This window comes from Octopus bimaculoides, chromosome 10 (assembly GCF_046866305.1).
Source record: "Octopus bimaculoides isolate indiv1 chromosome 10, ASM4686630v1, whole genome shotgun sequence".
Taxonomy (NCBI): Eukaryota; Metazoa; Mollusca; class Cephalopoda; order Octopoda; family Octopodidae; genus Octopus; species Octopus bimaculoides.
In genome coordinates this window covers 14,948,018-14,966,541 of record NC_142937.1, presented here as the reverse complement: position 1 = coordinate 14,966,541, position 18,524 = coordinate 14,948,018, and the positions used below count along the sequence as shown (strand labels likewise).

Below are 18,524 nucleotides of genomic sequence, written 5' to 3'. Positions count from 1 at the left end.
ATTTTTGATAAAGTAGTTTGACTTCAGCGTCCCTTTCCAGCGTGCGGCTTTACTTATAGTAACAGCCCTTGTAATATAAATGAGTAACAAAGCTGTACAGGTGTCAAATCATTACGGCCATTTCAAGAGACTCCTTTAATTGATTAATGCAACTACATCATTTGAAAGAAACTGTTCTCGTCAGATGATCGCATAAATTTCAAATATATTCCCATCAATAATGGAACTCAAAAGGAACAATGTAAATATTTTGAGTTCCATTATTGATGGGAATATGTTGAGAAAATGGTGGTATCCATTTTGTTTGAAGTCTATGCAGTCATCTGCCAAGAACAGTTTCTTTCAAATGATTAAATGTTTTCATTAATCAATTAAAGGAGATACTTGAAATGGCTGTAATGAATTGATACCTGTACATCTTTGTTACTCATTTATATATTATTCACCTAATTTGAAACCAGCACTTTGGAAATACTATAGAAAGTACATGTCTGAATTACCAAGAGCAGATATCTTCACTTTGTTGGGTTACATTGTCTGTACACACAAGGAAATCAGGTACAAACGCCCCTGCATGGAGTCTTGTTATTCAACAATCAATTAATATTGTTTGGGTGTGTGGATTATACTGACTTAGCAAGGTGTCTCAATTTAAGTACCTAATTCAATGGATTCTTTATATATATATATATACTAGCAGAAATACCCGGCGTTGCCCGGGTTAAAGAGAATAATGAAATCTAAAAACGCTGTCGAGACTACGCATCGTCTTTATATATAGAGATGTATATACACACACGCACCCAAACACACGTATATATATGTATATCAATATAAATATATGAAAGTCAATGAAGTTTCGTAAAAGAAGGTGATCATGTACATACTTTCTTGCTGTTGTGATTATAACACCTCATTGTAAACTATGTTCCTTGTTTTCCCTTGTGGAGCATATACAAATAGGTTTTTTGTTGCTGCCCACTCTTGAGCAGCCAACATACAGTTGTCCATGTAAGAAGCAGGGCTCTTCCAAGAGAAGACCAGCTACAGACAGTGTTTGACCCTGATATTTGCTTATGGACATGGCAAAAGTCACACGAAGGGGGAATTGTAGTCTTCTGAATGTAAAAGGAATGTCTGTTCCTGATGGAGTAAGAGGAATTCTTGGAATAAAGACGTCATCCCCTTTTGCACATCCAGAAAGAATGGTAGCTTCGATAACGTGTGACATCATTTTCTAAATAATGCTCATCTGTTATGTTCGGGTTAAAATTTCATCAACATCAAAAATATATGAATTTTCATGGGAGTTATGGCCGTTATGCAAAGAATATAATTTCCAAATTTCATAAAGATCCATTCAGTACTTTTGACGTAGTTTTGGATAAGAAAACAAATGACTAATGTGTGTGTTTGTGTGCATGTGTATGTGTGTGTGATGGGTGTATATATGTATAGATATCTGTATGCATGTATATATGTATATATGTGTACATATTACATGTACATCTATATATATATATATATATACATCTACACATATGTATACATATACATGTATGTATAGATCTATATATATATACATATACGTGTACATCTATATGTATACATATACATCTCTCTCTCTCTTTTTCTCTCTCTTTCTCTTTTTCTCTTTCTCTCTCTCTCTCTCTCTGAAAGTATCTGTCATTACAGTATCGAAATGGTGTACATATACATCTCTCTCTCTCTCTCTCTCTTTCTGTCTGTCTCTCTCTTTCTCTCTCTGTGAAAGTATCTGTCACTACAGTATCGAAATGTGATTGTTTCAGTTAGTGGAATAGTTTCATTTTTAAAGTGAAAGTATTTGACATGAGTGTTTTTGTTTCACTTTTGACACGTAATACGTAAATAGTGGAGGAGATATTATGTTGCCGTGTGCTCGAACTCTGCAAGAAGTTAATAATTTTTTTTTACTAAAACACAACTGGAACCCTAAGTAAGGCATGTGTAAAATTTGAATGAAATTGGTTGCGTAGTTCTCGAGTTTTAGGGATTCACACAGACAGACAGACAGACAGACAGACATTCTCATTTTTATATATATATATATATATATATATATATATATATATATACAGGGTGCAATGGAGAAGTTGTTGCCATTTTATATTTTTAATTTCGCACATGTGCATTGTTTGTTTTTGAATTTGTTGACTACACAGTATAGTAGGGTCCGTTGGGCACCATCTGTGAGAAAAACAGCACCATGACGCAATTCACTCTGCCAGAAATTCGAAAACGAGATGCTGTACTGTTTGGCATTCACACCAGAAGCTCCAGTACAAACATTTCAGAGTCTTTGGGTGTCAATCTGAGGACAGTGCAATCTGAGGACATGTACTGAGAGTGATAAAAATCAAACATCCAGTCAACATCATCTTGTTTTGAGTGATCACTAGTGATGTTGATGTTATGCCTCTTTTCATCTTCCAGCATGCCCTCAGACTCAACACAGAGGCCTACATCAAGTGCCTGAAGGAGGTAGTGCTGCCCTGGGTCAAGAAGGTGGCTGCTGGAAGACCCTATGTCTGGCAACAGGACTCTGCACCATGCCACACAAGCAGGAGAACCCAGTCATGACTGTCAGACAATTTCTGTGACCACATCACCCCTAACATCTGGCCCCTAACTCCTCAGACTGCAACCCTCTTGATCATTATGTGTGTGGCACAGTTAAGCGAAAGAGCAACAAAATTCCTTAAAACATCAAAGATGAACCGAAGGCAAGGATTATGGCAGTATTCACTAACTTAAACAAGGAGACCATCCAGAAGAGCTGCAGGAGATTCCAAAGTTGTCTGGAGGCCATGGTTAAAGACAATGGCGATTTTATTGAATAAATTTACCCTTTAGTATTTCAAGATATCTTTATGTAATTTTGGTAAATATATCTGTTAGAATGAGATGTCAGTGTTATTTTCATTTTTGACTGAAACACGCAAACAATAAAAGATATGTTATTCAGTAACCATATAGAGTCTTACATCAAAGGCCTGTGATAAAGATTAATTAATTAGAGAAAAATTAGGTTACTATAGAAATTGACTACTGTAGTTGTTTTACCTTCAGTTGTATGCTCTTGTAATCATCAAAGCCAATCCACTGATCTCCTTTGTAAGCAAATGGTACTGTTTGGATATCATCCCATTCATAAGTGTAATTATCTTTGTTTAGTTTATTACATATCTGTGGAAGAACAAGTTTAAAAGTAGGGTTAATGAGCCAATGTAATGCAACAACATATAATATATATATGTATACATACATGTAAACATATGTAACAAATATATATATATATATATATATATATATATATATATATATATATAGTTATCGCCAAGCTAACATGGCAATCCCCAAAATAGGATGAATGCTGTTGTTGATTAACTCCAAGAAGCCATCGCCTCTAGCTAGCTATGTCACACACGAACCTGTGTCCATTATAACCTTCGAAGGCTATAATGGACACAGGTTCAGGTGTGACACAGCTAGCTAGAGGCGATGGCCTCTTGGAACTAATCAACAGTAGCATTCATCCTATTTTTCTGGACTGCCATGTTAGCTTGGCGATAACTATTTATGTATATATATATATATATAATATATATATATGCATACATACATTCATGCATACGTGCATATATACATACATGCATTCATACATGCATACATAAATGCATACATACATACATACATGCATGCATATATACATATACATATATACATATACATATATACATATGTACTTACATAAATACATTTATAGATACATTCATTCACTGTATAATGTATGGTGACAATATGTCAAAACAGTATACAAGAATATTGGTATGTCTGAAGAAGCTTTAGTGTCAAAACATAGCTAAAAAAACGATAGCATTAATTAGTGTATGAAGCAGCATCTTTTAAAATTGAAGCATTTTTGTCAGCACATGATATTATAAAGAGAATAGAATTGGTGAATAAAGTCAATAAATAGTGTATTAAAATCATAGTTAACCGTAAATTATTTATATAAAGGTTGGCGTTAGGAAGGGCATCCAGCTGTAGAAACTCTGCCAAATTTAGATTGGAGCCTGGTGTTGCCATCCGGTTTCACCAGTCCTTAGTCAAGTCGTCCAACCCATGCTAGCATGGAAAGCGGACGTTAAACGATGATGATGATGATGATGATCAATATGTTGGTGTTATTAAGACTGACTGTGGTGGAAGACATATTCTGAGAGCTAATCTTCCAAATCTTTACAGAGTAAAGAGCATTAAAGTATGAGTGTTAATATAAACAGTCAGCTTAATCAGAGATTTATGTTTATCATGAGTTTTGTTTCAATGTCTGAAAACACATGAAAAATACATGGTGAAGTTATAATTGAATGTCAAACAAATGCAACTGACTGAGTAATTTAAACTGGGTAAATAAAGAACAAATTGTTATCTTACAATTCCTTGAGTTCAGACATAGAGCGGACTCTAAAATGTCCAAACTAGATATATAGCAGAATTTAACATCTCCTCTGTTTGAGAAGTAGAAAAGGTTCTAACAATTCTGGTTCAGATTCAGAGATGGTCTAACAATTCTAGTACAGATGCAGAAAAGGTTATAGCATCTCCAATCCATAAAACAGAGTTAAACAGCTCCTGTCTCAAATGCGGAGCAGAGTTTAAAAGTTCTATTCCAGATTTAAAGCAAAGTCTAAAAGCTCTAGTTTTAATGCTGAGTTGACTTTTAAAGCTCTGCTCTAGATATAGACAAGAGTTTAACTGCTCTGATCCAAATGCTGATCAGGGTCTGAAACTGCTATACACTAAATGCAGAGTAGAATCTAACAGCTCTTGTCTTGATGCAGATCAGGGTCTAAAAACTATGCTCCGAATGCAGAGCAAAGCCCAACAGCTCTGGTCTAGGTATAGAGCAGAGCCCAACAGCTCTGTTCCAGATGCTGAGCAGAATCTCACAGCACCAGTTCAAATGTAGAGTCTCTGGTGCATATATAGAACAAAGATGGATACCTCATTTAGTCTCAAGGTAGACAAAGACTAACAATTTCAGGCCAGAGTTAGGACAAAGTGTAACAGATCTAGGAGAGAGTCTAACATCTTCAGTTCAAAGGGAGAATAGAATCAAAAAGTTCTGATTTTGATTAAAAAAAAACAAAATAAAAAAACATAATCAATTAAATCTGGTTTAATGGTACTTTATAATGAAACAGATATAAGTATAAACTACTTGTCACCTCATAATAAGACAGAAATCCCTCTTCTTTTGTATATGGTCCTTTATTTCCTGCTTTCTCCACTGGTGCTCCTAAACCGTGCTGACTTGCATTCTTTAAGGTATACGTATTACCAGCTGCTGTCATTCCCAAAACGAGCTTATTTTTGGGGGCTCCCAGTTTTAACCAATACTCTATCGACCATTCCTGCCAAATAAATAAAAAATGAAATTCTCTAATAAAGTCTTTGGGTACCTGTAGTAAAAGCAATGCATTTTTGGCAATATATTTTTAATATACTGGCTGGTCTTGAAAGAAAAAATATAAATAAATCAGAGAAATCCCTAACAGCAGCACTGGATTAACCATTAAGCAAAATAAGTTTAGAACATCGCAGGAAGCAGAGTACCACAGAAATGGTAAATGATTTACAGCACAAAAGAAATTACTTTAAACTTGCTAAAATAATATTCGAAGTGTTTTATATGATTGGAAATATAATTTCAAAGTGTTTATATTGTCATAGTGAGGATCTAATCAAAGACTTTTCAAATATAAATAAAGTGGAAGTATACAAAAAAAAATATTATTTTCTATCTTACAGTTAGTTTTCTTTCATATTGAAAAATAAAAATTTATCTTACAGTTTATTATTGTTTATATTTTGAATTACATAAAAATTGGGACACCAAAATGTTTTAAATGCTTATGGTCTTTGTGGGTCTTAATCTTTTAGACTAAACTGAAACAGCTGTAAGAGAATATGTTGTATTTTTGCATATGATAAATTATATTAATGCCACATCTCCATTTTCTAAATTTTCTTTATATATATATATATATATATATATATATATATATATATATATATATATGCATGTATTGTGTGTCTTTGTGTCTCCACCTCCGCCATCACTATTTGACAACCAGTGTTGGTGCATTTACATCCCCGTAACTTAGTAGTTCAGTAAAAGAGAACACTAGAATAAGTACTAGGCTTAAACAATAAGTCCTGAAGTTAATTTGTTTGATTAAAAAAAATTTTTCAATGCAGTGCTCCAGCATGGCCACAGCCAACTGACTGAAACAAGTAAAAGAAAGAAGAATAATCAATAAAGGTAAACACTTGATGGTGAAACTTTGTGAGATTTTTTAAACTTTATTATATTCTTTATTGAAATTAAATTTTAAAATATATATATAAATAGGTGCATATGATTCCAGGTTCAGTCCCACTGTGTGGAACCCTGGGCAAGTGTCTTCTACTACAGATACAGGAAAACCAAAGATTTGTGAGTGGATGTGGTAGACAGAAAGTGAAGGAAGCCCATCGTGTGTGTGAGGGGGTGGTGTCTGTCTGTCCCACCACTGTCTGACAAACTGTGTTGGTTTGTTTATGTCTCCCATAACTTAATGGTTCAGCAATAAAAGACCAATAGAATAAGTGCCAGACTTGAAAAAAATAAGCAATTGGGGTCAGTTTGTTTGATGGTGCCCCAACATGGTGCCCCACAATCCAAAGACTGAAACAAGTTAAAGACAAATGTACTGGCATGACCAAGTGATTAAGAAGTATGCTTTGCTTTAAGTAATTTCAAGATCGATGCTTTTACATGGCACCATGCGAGCTTCCACATGATACAGAAAATCATAGATGAAAGAAAAAGAAATGATTCAGATTAAATTCGATAAAATACCAACCTGACTGAGTTCCTTTTCATATCTTAAATCGTTTTTTCGAGCATAGAGAGGACTTTTAAATCCTGTTATTCTGTTCCAACTGCCATGAAAATCATAAGCCATCACATTCAGAAAGTCTACATATCTAAAATGTGAAAAAAAAAAAATTCAGTTTGTCACATACATATGAGGAATCTCATTTCATCTCGTTTTCACCCACTTATTCCAAGAAGGATCATGGGGGCAGAGTCCTCAAACACACCTTCCATCAGGTCCTGTCAGAAGCAACCATCTCCTATTCATCTAGATGGATCACCAACTGAGCTTATGAACATTATCTAACTATCTTACTAGTAGTCAAGCCTTGGTCTCCTGCCAGTTGGTTTTGTTCATAAAACTCATTTAGCAATTCTTTCCTGGAACATTCTTACCACATGTCCATAATACTGGAGCTGTGATCTCTCAATCTGGAGAACTTGTGGCTATACCTGCAGTGCCTTTCTGATCTTAAGTTTCACACTTTATTAAGCAACGAAAGACCTTTTGAAGGAACCCCATTTTGGCTGCCTGTATTCGTGATATATTCTTTTAGACATTACCCAAAACGCTTGATCATAAGAAAGGATAGGCATGGACACTGAACTGAAGACAGCAAATTTGGCTTTTGCACTTACTTCCCTTCTACTGATGACTGAATGCAGAAGCTGGTACATTACGGCACCAGCTCCTTCAATTCTTTTTTTTTTTTTCCCACTCTAGGCAGAAGGCCCAAAATTTTGGGGGAGGGGCCAGTCGATTAGATCGACCCCAGTACGCAACTGGTACTTAATTTATCGACCCCCGAAAGGATGAAAGGCAAAGTCAATTTCAGCAGAATTTGAACTTAGAACATAAAGACAGATGAAATACCAATAAGCATTTTGCCCGGCATGCTAACATTTCTACCAGCTCCCTGCAATTCTTGTACTTATTTCAGGCTCCTGAATTAAGTAACTTGCTGTTACTGAGGTCTCTTGCTGAAACTTGGAATAACTCATGTAAAACAAGGCAACAACAACAACAAAAATAACAGTAATAATAATTCACACTACTATAGGCACAAGGCCTGAACTCTGGTGGGAGAGGTTAGTAAAAGTAGTGACCTGATGGAGCTAAAACATTTAAAACCATTTTAATGATGGTAATAGCAGCAAGCTAGAATCATTGCCAGACAAAATGCTCTGAGGCATTTGTTCCAGCTTTATGTTTTTGAGTTATAATTCTGCTAAAGTTGACTTTGCCCTCCATTTTTTGGGGGGTGGAGTTGAGTTGATAAAATAAGTTCCAGTCAAGCACTGGAGTCAATGTAATCTCATTTCGTGCATTAGAGACTTCAATTTCACCTCACCTCTCTATCTCATATCATCACCTCCAATGACTTCATTGCACAGCTCTTCTTGGCTCTGCTGTTCCTCTAATATAAATTCTGTTGGTGCAGAAGCTGAATTGTTTGCAATTCTGAACTGTTTGTATCAGTTAATAACTACAAATAATTGACCCCTTTCCCATCACTCAACTTAGTCTTTATGCAGTAATCACTGCTGACCTTGCATTAATTAGATTTCTTGATCCTTGCTTAAAATACCTTTTGTTATATTGCAAAACCCTCTCCACCTAAAGCTTCTAGTACTTCAGGTTTGATTTCAGCGTTGCCAGTTTTATATCAGCTACCCTTGGTAGTAATTATTTAACAGCCTGACCCATCTGACATAACTTAGTAGGTGACCAAACATGTTCACCTAGGCATCTCATTTCATATCTCTCACATGACCATATCTTTAAATTTCAAATCCTCAACTCCCCAAACTTATAGAAGTAGAGGTAAAACATCCTTAACATAGAGAAAGTTACCCACCACCAACAATTGAGTGACTTCTATTGATTCTTTCTATATGTGCAAGACTACTATCAGAGAAATACAGGTTAGCTTCATGTAAAACACAGCCTGCAAGCTCTTCCGCATGTGAAATTATAGCAGAGTTTTCTGCTTCCTTGCCAAGAGATTTTCTACAAACTCTCCCGATTCCTTTCAATTCACTACTTCCTAATCTAGATATCTCTATTAGTAGCATTTCTGGTGAAATTAAAATCTACATCTGCAGTCGCCTTACTTCCAAAAGTCCTCCAAATTCAAACAAATCTTTCTCTACAAGCTAAGTTTTACCATCATGTACACACGGTTGCAATATATAGAAAGAAGACAACACTGCTTACTCCATCTCACATCGATAATTACAGATTTACCAAAATACTTCAGTGGAAGCACAATGGCCCAGTGGTTAGGGCAGCAGACTCGCGGTTGGAGGATCGCGGTTTTGATTCTCAGACTGGGTGTTGTGTGTGTTCATTGAGTGAAAACACCTAAGCTCCACAAGGCTCCAGCAGAGGGTGGTGGCAACCCCTGTTGTACTCTTTCGTCCCAACTTTCTCTTGCTCTTTCTTCCTATTTTTTGAGTAACACTGCGATGGACTGGCGTCCCGTCCAGCTGGGGTGGGGAACACATACGCCATAGAAACCGGGAAACCGGGCCCATGAGCCTGGCTAGGCTTTAAAAGGGCGCATAAAAAAATTTCAAAAAAATACTTCAGTCACTAGCTAGGGCCATCTTAGAAGCATTCTAGGTCCCCAAGGAAATCAAATTACTGAGCCTATAGTATTTATTTAGTGATAGCAAACCATAGTATACATAGATTAGAATTGGGGCCCTAGATCTATGAGGCCCCAAGCAATTGTTCAGTATGCTCATGCTGTAAGATAACACCATCATTTGCTCACATACAAGCCATTGCTTCTTTTATCACAAAAATGGTTTCAGTTCCTCTGACCTAGCTAAATGCATATCCTCTCAAGCCATTCCCATTTAAAATCTGTCTCTTCTCTTCTCATTATCCCTACTTATGAACTAAACATTAACTCAAACTTTCCTTTCCAAAACTGCCATACTCTAGAATTTCATCATGTTTATTTTTTTGTTGTTTTATTTTCACAACTAAACTGCAAACATCAATCACATTAATCTCATAAGTCTTAGAGAGGAGGAGGCAAATGTGACTGACACTTTCTTTGACTAACTTAAAAAGAAAAAAAGAAAAAGACTAGTGACATGTTTAATTAAAATATAAAGGCAATGATAAAAACTTACTCAGAGACTTTATCCACTTCATAACCATTTGTTATACGTTGTTTACCAACGCCAACTGCAGCTGATAATACCAACTTGTTTCTCTTTGATATTTTTACTTCTTTCTCAATAGAATCTCTTAATGTCTTAAGAAATTAGAATAAAACATATTTAAAAATATTTTTTTTCAAGCAAGCAACTAAAACAAGCATTTATTTCAAAATCACAGAACCTAAGATTAATGACACTTGACAGAACTGGTGTTAATTTGTAGTTGTCAGCATGTACTGGAATCTTATGGGGTACAATGGGGGACAAAAGTATGTGCATGATCAGTGTATGATAAGTATAATTATTAATTGCTTTGTTACTTTAAGTAGCTTACCTTTCATGCACATTTTAATTTCTTATGTACTGACAACAAAACATGTGTACATGTAGTGCACAAAATTTGGAGAGAACAATGGTACCCTTCATCTACCTACAAACACATACAGACATATTCTAAAGTAACTGTCATACATGCATATGGATATGCTCACACAGTCCAGTGTAGATGTCCATACAGATATTGACCAGGTCTTATGAACAGCTACACAGACACTAAGGGTTGTTGTATCTATAACTAAATTTATTGGTGCAGACACAGCCATACACCAAAGTCAATGTTGCTCATTCATAACTTATATTACTGTCTGAAGCAAAAGAACAGTGACAATGAAATGCCTGTTAGAATCAGCTGAGAAAAAAAGCTCAATGTGGATACAGGCAAAGAGAGATGTTTGCTGAAGCTGAAAAGAAAGACTGTAAACTAGTAAACATAGTTGGAAGGAAACCCAGTTAGAAACAGATCCACATTGCAAGTTCTTGCGGCGGTCTATGTGGCTGAGCAATATGCACCACAGTTCATGGAAATAAGATCAGCCAAAGGATCCATGTTCAAGTCCCACTAAAGGCAGTATTTCATAAACAACAAGACGACATTTAGGAGTCATGACCCAAGTGGGCCTGGCTCCTTTAGAGCCTCTGCTACTAAAAGCTGAAATGCTTGCTTGACAAGAGTTCTTCTCAAGATTTCTCTTGCAATCCACTCACCACATAGTAAATTTCCATTTACTTACTGATGGGGGGAAAAAAAAGCTTGATTTACTTTAATGTCAGCTTTTTTCACATTGGCATGGGTTTCTTGAGTCAATATTCTATGGTTACATCTAGAGGATGCATGTGTCCGTGGAGTGTTCAGCCACTTCCACATTAATTTTCATGAGCAGTCTGTTCTGTTGACCAGATCCTGGTACTCTCACTTCATCCTGACCTAAGAAGTACCAGTTCACTCTACCACTACTTTACAACTAGAGCTGGTTTGTTTACACTGTCATAACTTAGTGGTTCATCAAAAGAGACCAATAGAATAAGTAACTATGAAGCAGTTAAAATAAAAGAAATGAGAAAGACTCCTTACCTTTAGAAGCAAAGTGAAGTTATGTTTTGTAACAGAATTTGGATATTCCCAATCAATATCAATTCCATCAAAATTGTACTTCCGTACATAATTAATAATATTATCAGCAAATTTTGTTCGGTTTTCCGCTGTTGCTGATGCCATTTCAAAGTGTCTGTTTTCAGCAGCCTCTCCACCGACTGAAAGTAATGTAATGGTGTTGTACTTTTTCTTAAGTGCATTAAACTTCTCATAATTACCGGTAAGATCTTTTTCTTCTGATGTATATATGGATAAATCATCTTTGATTTTGACAAACGCATACATAAGATGCGTACACAAGTTGCCAGGCAAATTCTCAGGAAATAAGCGAGCTTTTGCTTCCTGCTTCACTGGAGACCAATTGGTATAGTAGCATGCACTTATGTATTTTGATTTTCCTGGAAAACAGAATGAGAAGCTACAGAGAAAGTGTACATATGTTGCTCTCCCTCTCTCTCTTGTTCTACCTATCTCTCCATCTCTCCCTCTCCTCTTGCTCTCCCTCCCTCTCACCCTCTCCTTCCCTCTCACCCCCCTCCCCCTCTCCTCTCTTTCTCACCCTCGTAGTCATATCCACAATGTTCCACTGGATCAAAGATGAAAAGCTACAAGGACGTCTACCCACACATTACTTCAAAGACACCAAACAATCAGCAAAAGCATGATTCATGTTACTAGGTTACAATAGCCTGTGAGCAATGATTATGGCTTAAAAAAAAAAAAAAAAAATGTGATTTGAAGGAATTTGGTTGATATTTCTAGCAGGTAAAATTCTTTAGACCAAAACACATATTCAAGAAAAGTAGGTCAATTTATACATCATGACAGCATTGCAAGACTGAAAATTTCACCTGAAATGCAACACTATTTAGATAGATAGTAATGATGCTGGAATGTTTACTCTACGACTTAACACTGTATGTTCACGCTTTATATCAGGTCAGCTTGTATGTTGGAAAATACGGCATTAAATTATACAATGTTATTAGTCATTTTAAACTGAGCTATTTAGTGAAATAAGTACTCCATTGTACTTATTTACAACTGGTGTTAGTGCTGGTGAATGAATACGAACCTCAAAGCAATTAGTTGGGAGACAGCTGTAAGTAATCTATATGTGTCACACAAATGTGTTTAGCTATATATTTATGTTTATAAATACACTAAAATATACCCTTTTTTTGTTAGGGATTACAGTAAATATGTTGTCATAATTACAGGGGAATTTCACAAAGAATTTTAATGATTAGCTGTTCCTCATTATTGTATTGTGAATATATGGAAGGAAGAGCATGTGCATACGTGTGCATCCCACCCATGCCAGCATGGAAGGCAGACGTTAAATGATGATGATGATGATGATATATATATATATATATATATATATATATATACATACATACATACATATATATATATTAATATGCATACATATATTTATGTATATACATATATCTATCTATCTATCTATATATATATTGACAAACAAACATAATGTTGTGTTTGTACATCTGTAAGTGCATAGTCTCTTAGTTCATTGTTGAGCATGTGAGTGAGTGTATGTGTGTGTGTGTGTGTGTGTGTGTGTGTGTGTGTGTGTGTGTGTGTGTGTGTCTATGTAAGTATCAAATATTGAGAATAAGCACTCAACATTGCATTAATGGATAAAGTACTAAGGCTACCATTGGTTTCATGTTAAGGAATACCTCAACAATTATCCAGCCTCTCACACAGAAAAATCGATGTTTGTCTCGCGGCGGCGGCGGTGGTGGTGGTGGTGGCGACAGTGGTGATGGTGGCGGTGGTGGGAGCAGTGGTGGTGGGAGCGGTGGTGGTGGGAGCAGTGGTGGTTGTGGCGGTGGTGGCAGCGGTGGCAGTGATGGTGGCGGCAGTGGTAGTGGTGACGGTGGTGGTGGCAGTGGTGGTGATGGCGGTGGTAGCAGCGGCAGCGGTGGTGACAGTGGTGGTGGTGATGATGATCCTTTCTACTATAGGCACAAGATCAGCAATTTTTTTTAACAGAACAGGCAAGTCAATTACATTGACCCCAGTGCTTATTTTACAATTACATTGACCCCCCCGACCAGTACTTATTTTATTGAACCTGAAAGAATGAAAGGCAAAGTTGAGTAATGTTGGTAACTTTCAGAAAGCATGGAATTTTTAAAGGATGCAGTGTATCTTGATTGAGTGTCTGTGTATTCAAAGGAACACACAAACCCAAATACACAGCTGTGTATCTGGACTCGGTATCTGTACATATCTATACGAACAAGCACACATACATACACATGAGAGTGTGTGCGTTTGTGAACGTGTGTGTGTGTGTGTTCGTGAACGTGTATGTGTGTGTGTGTAGTAAGTGCATGTATATCATAAGGTATTTAAATAGGTGCAACTATTTAAATAAAATAATTCTTGGTCAAATAACGTGAGGTACACAGACAACATTTGATGTAAACAGAAGTGTCAATATGTGGTGTAAAGCCTGTTTGAAGTTTGACTGTAAAATTAACAATGCACCTGTTGTTTAAAGTGCATGTGTTGGGTATATTGTTTTCAGCGTTTCTTCTTTTCTAAATCCACAATACCATTTAGATAGAAATATACGTATATGAGAGGGTGCTGAAAAGTTCCTGGTTTTGGGTGAAAGAAAATACAAAAGAATCAGTTAAGTATAATTGCATTCAAGATGTTCCCCACTCGGGGGAACATGCTGAATATCAGGAATATGAGGACAGCTGCATAAAGAAGTATTGAGCTCTAACTGTAGGGGAAACTTGTGGAAGGGGTAGACCCAGGAAGAAGTGAGGCAAAGTGGTGAGAAAGTATCTACGGATGCTAGGCTTCACTGAGGAAATGACAAGGGACCAGGAGATGTGGCGATTTGCTGTGCTTGATGAGATGCATCATGCTAAGTAACATCACTGTTATCTATACATACAGGCTTGTTCCTTACAGGTGCCGGTGCCACATAAAATGCATTTGTGCCAGTGCTGTGTAAATGCATTGGTGCAAGTGGCATGAAAAGAGCACCCAACATAATCTGTAAAGTGGTTGGCAATAGGAAGGGCATCCAGCCATAGAAATCATGCCACAACAGACAATTGGAGTCTGCATAGCCCCCTGCCTGGCCAGCTCCTGTCAAACCATCCAACCCATGCCAGCATGGAAATTGGACATTAAACGATGATGATATTCCCCCTCTCAGATTCACAAACTTATTGCAGTGGTCCTTCAGTTTTTCTAAGACCCTGTAAAAGAACTCGGAAGTTTGGGCCTCCAGCCAGGCCTTTCGTGGTACCCTTAAAGCCAGGAACCAGGAACTTTTAAGCACTCCCATGTATGTAAGATTGCAGATTCTCCATTACTCTTGAAATTAAACAGTCATCTGCTCACCAACTGAACTCGTTACTCAAGAAGTTTGCATATAAGCAACTGAGCATTTCATGGATATGTATGCATATACTGCAATTTTCAGGCCAAATCAGTTTGGGACATGATGATCTGAGAAGGAGGGACCTTTTAATTAAAGCTACAGCCCAGAGAGAAACAGGGAGTGATAAGAATATAACCCACTACTGGACTGGTACATTACTAACCCTGAAGGGATCAATGGAAACTTGTGGTGATGGTCTGCATCAATAGAAATCCTTCTTTCTACTGCCTTTCTGCATTGTCAAAGAAGATCTTAGTCTTATAAGCTACATGGCAACCTCACTAGAGCTGGTGTTATAAAAAAAAAGGTACCCAGCAAACTTTAAAATAGTTGGTATTAGAAAGGGCATCCAGGCCATTACAGCATGGAAGACAGATATTAAAGGGTGATGATGATGATAGTCGTGAGGGTGGGGGTGGTGATAATGATGATAATGGTGGTGGTGATGATGATGATGAGGATGATGATGATAGAAAGAAAGAAAGAGCACATCATTCTTACCTCCATTCGTGAAATTAATGGATAAACTGAAGAAGAGGAAGAGTAAGACTGGTGACATCTTGCTATTCATATTTTCTGTAAAGAAAAGAGAAAAGCAAACATAAAATAACACAGATGAGACAGTTTGTTAAATATAGCAGATATGTGTGGAGGCACATGGCTTAGTGGTTAGGGGTGTTGGACTCAATATTGCTAGATTGTAGTTTCAATTCCTGAGATCTTGAGCAAAACACTTCATTTCACCTTGGTCCAGTCCACTCAGCTGGACAGACTGGCATCCCATCCTGCAAGACACTGGCATCCCATCCTGACACACTGGCATCCCATTCTGTGACACACTGGCATCCCATTCTGTGACAGACTGGCATCCCATCCTGACACACTGGCATCCCATTCTGTGACACACTGGCATCCCATTCTGTGACACACTGGCATCCCATTCTGTGACACACTGGCATCCCATCAAAATGAAATGCATTAAGTTACCCCAATTACAAGTTGCACAGGAAAACCTGCAATAGCAAAGTGAAACTTTTCCTTCAGATCTATTCTGCAATCTGGGATTAATATATCCAGTGATTTTTATGAAGTCCGAAAAAATTATATTATACTTTTTCTTGTTTCACACAAGCACTAACGTTTTTGTTTTTCTTTTTGTTGTTTTTTAAGAATTTTGTATCATTCTTTACCTGTCCTGTCCAGGCTTCCTTACCACTAAGCTTTAGCATTTTCACTTATTCCACACTTTCGAAAACATATTTCTGCAAAATGTTATCTAAAAATATGGGTAAAGAAATTTACCGAAATGGTGCTAATGCAGTTTCGAACCTCACCTTCAAAAATGCATTTTTTGAAATTTCTTCGGAATCCTAAGATTTATTTAGATATCGGAGATTACGAATATGCAAAGAAAAAATAATGGTTAAGGTGCACTTGTAAAAATTAGAGATTTAACCAAGAGGTAGTTCCATTGATTCGGAAATAATGCATTGTTATCGCCACACGCGCAGATATATACACACACACATATACACACGCATACATATACACACACATACATATATACACACATATATATACACACATATATATACATATATACACACATATATATATACACACACAAATACATACACACATACATATACACACACACAGGCGGGACCTGGCGCACTGTCACACCCACTCCCTAAACTGATCTTTCCGATTTTTTTTTTCACCAGATTATTTTGGAATGAACAACACAAACATAGGCGCTGAACCAGTGACTAAACTTGTAGTATTTTGTTGGGATTAAACCACTGAATTGGCAGCGAAGTAATTGCTTCTATCAGAATCGTTTACCTTTAATGCAAGAAAACAAAACCGACGTATACGACAGGTATCCAATTTGACTCGACCTGTAGTTAACACCTGTTCTCGAATTAGCTGTAATTTCTTCAGATCATCCACAGGATCAAAGACAATGGCATCAAACTCCAATTCATCCAAACGAAGAAGTTTTGGGCTGTATCCACCATTTTCATAGTTATCTTGGCACTGATTGACTAAGACTTGTTCAGTAAAAACAGGTTCAGAAATGATCCCATCTTGCAGAAGTGTTTGTTGGTGCTGTTACACTGGAGTCGATTTTATTCTGTGTTGTTACAGATTCACTTCCACCATCAGCTGAACTTGAACTTGACTGTGGTACATTATTGTTCACAGGAACTCTCTGTGAACCCTCGCTTTCACTCAAGATAGGAAACAGCGGAGCAGACTCAATTCGTTGCTCTTGTTTCAGTTTGAATAATTTCTGGAGGAGAACATCTTGATGCCTTTCTCTGAGCCTTGTCCTTGCAATGTGTGCATTCAGGTGTGACATCACTGACTCACAGCAGCCGATATCAATGGCCTCTCCTCCTTACAACTTCTTCTTCATCTGTTCCTGTAGAAGTGACAACTGGTTTGTAGTTTTCCGTTTAAATATGGTGGACACTTCCCTGCGGACTGAGTAGTTAATTTCTTCTCTTCGGTCGCCAGCATAATCTCAACTAAGAGGATCTAATTTTTTCAATTTGTTTATCTCATCCCCTGTATGTAAAATATATTTCTGTGTACTACTTTCTCTGTTCATTCGGACAAGCTGTAGAAATTGTTGCGCGCGCATACAGAAACACAAAAATTCTCCTGACATTTAGCTGTTACTTTTAGCATATTGAGTTTCGTGCTAAGGGGTTCACATGCCGTTGTCCTTTTGCTGTTTCACTATAAACCTACGCATGCTGAAACGGACAAAACAGTCGTTCATTTTCACTTTTAGACAGCAGGATGGGGTGTGGATCAGTTTTGGAGTTTTTCATTAAAGAATTTGAAATTAAAATTTGTTTTGTTTTTTTCCCCCATATTCTTAATTTCTGTATTTTCCCGCGTAGATTTTAAAAAAAAATAAAGAGAAAAAGATCTCTATGGACCATTGATAAGGAGTTTGCAAATCCAGTACCCAAGAAACACTTTCAGCCTCGTACCTATTATTGGAGCAACAGGATACATAAGAACCGGTTTCGGGAGAATGTAAATCCTTAAATCTTACGCTACAAACGATTACGATATCTGAGACTATATACATACATACGTAGGAGTGGCTGTGTGGTAAGTAGCTTGCTTACGAACCACATGGTTCCGGGTTCAGTCTCACTGCGTGGCACCTTGGTCAAGTGTCTTGTACTATAGCCTTGGGCCGACCAAAGCCTTGTGAGTGTATTTGGTAGACGGAAACAGAAAGAAGGCCGTCGTATATATATATATATATATATATATATATATATGTGTGTGTGTGTGTGTATCTTTGTGTGTCTGTGTTTGTCCCCCCAACATCGCTTGACAACCGATGCTGGTGTGTTTACGTCCTTGTAACTTAGCGGTTCGGCAAAAGAGACCGATAGAATAAGTACTAGGCTTAACAAAAGATAAGTCCTGGGTTCGATTTTCTCAACTAAAGGCGGTGCTCCAGCATGGCCACAGTC

At 37.0% G+C, this 18,524-nt stretch overlaps 1 protein-coding gene across 3 annotated transcripts in view; it reads right to left on the bottom strand.

The window, feature by feature from the left end:
* The window catches only part of LOC106875015 (chitinase-3-like protein 1), a 55,696-nt gene that overhangs the window by 1,336 nt on the left and 35,836 nt on the right, over nt 1-18,524 (bottom strand). For all 3 annotated transcript variants that reach the window (XM_089358396.1, XM_089358394.1, XM_089358395.1), the window contains 6 exons: nt 15,520-15,594; nt 11,559-11,977; nt 10,118-10,242; nt 6,957-7,080; nt 5,277-5,462; nt 3,106-3,228 (listed from right to left, as the gene is read on the bottom strand). In XM_089358396.1, the coding sequence (XP_089214522.1) occupies nt 3,106-3,228; nt 5,277-5,462; nt 6,957-7,080; nt 10,118-10,242; nt 11,559-11,977; nt 15,520-15,589 (1,047 nt within the window). In that variant the 5' untranslated portion in view covers nt 15,590-15,594. The remainder of the gene's footprint in view (nt 1-3,105; nt 3,229-5,276; nt 5,463-6,956; nt 7,081-10,117; nt 10,243-11,558; nt 11,978-15,519; nt 15,595-18,524) is intronic.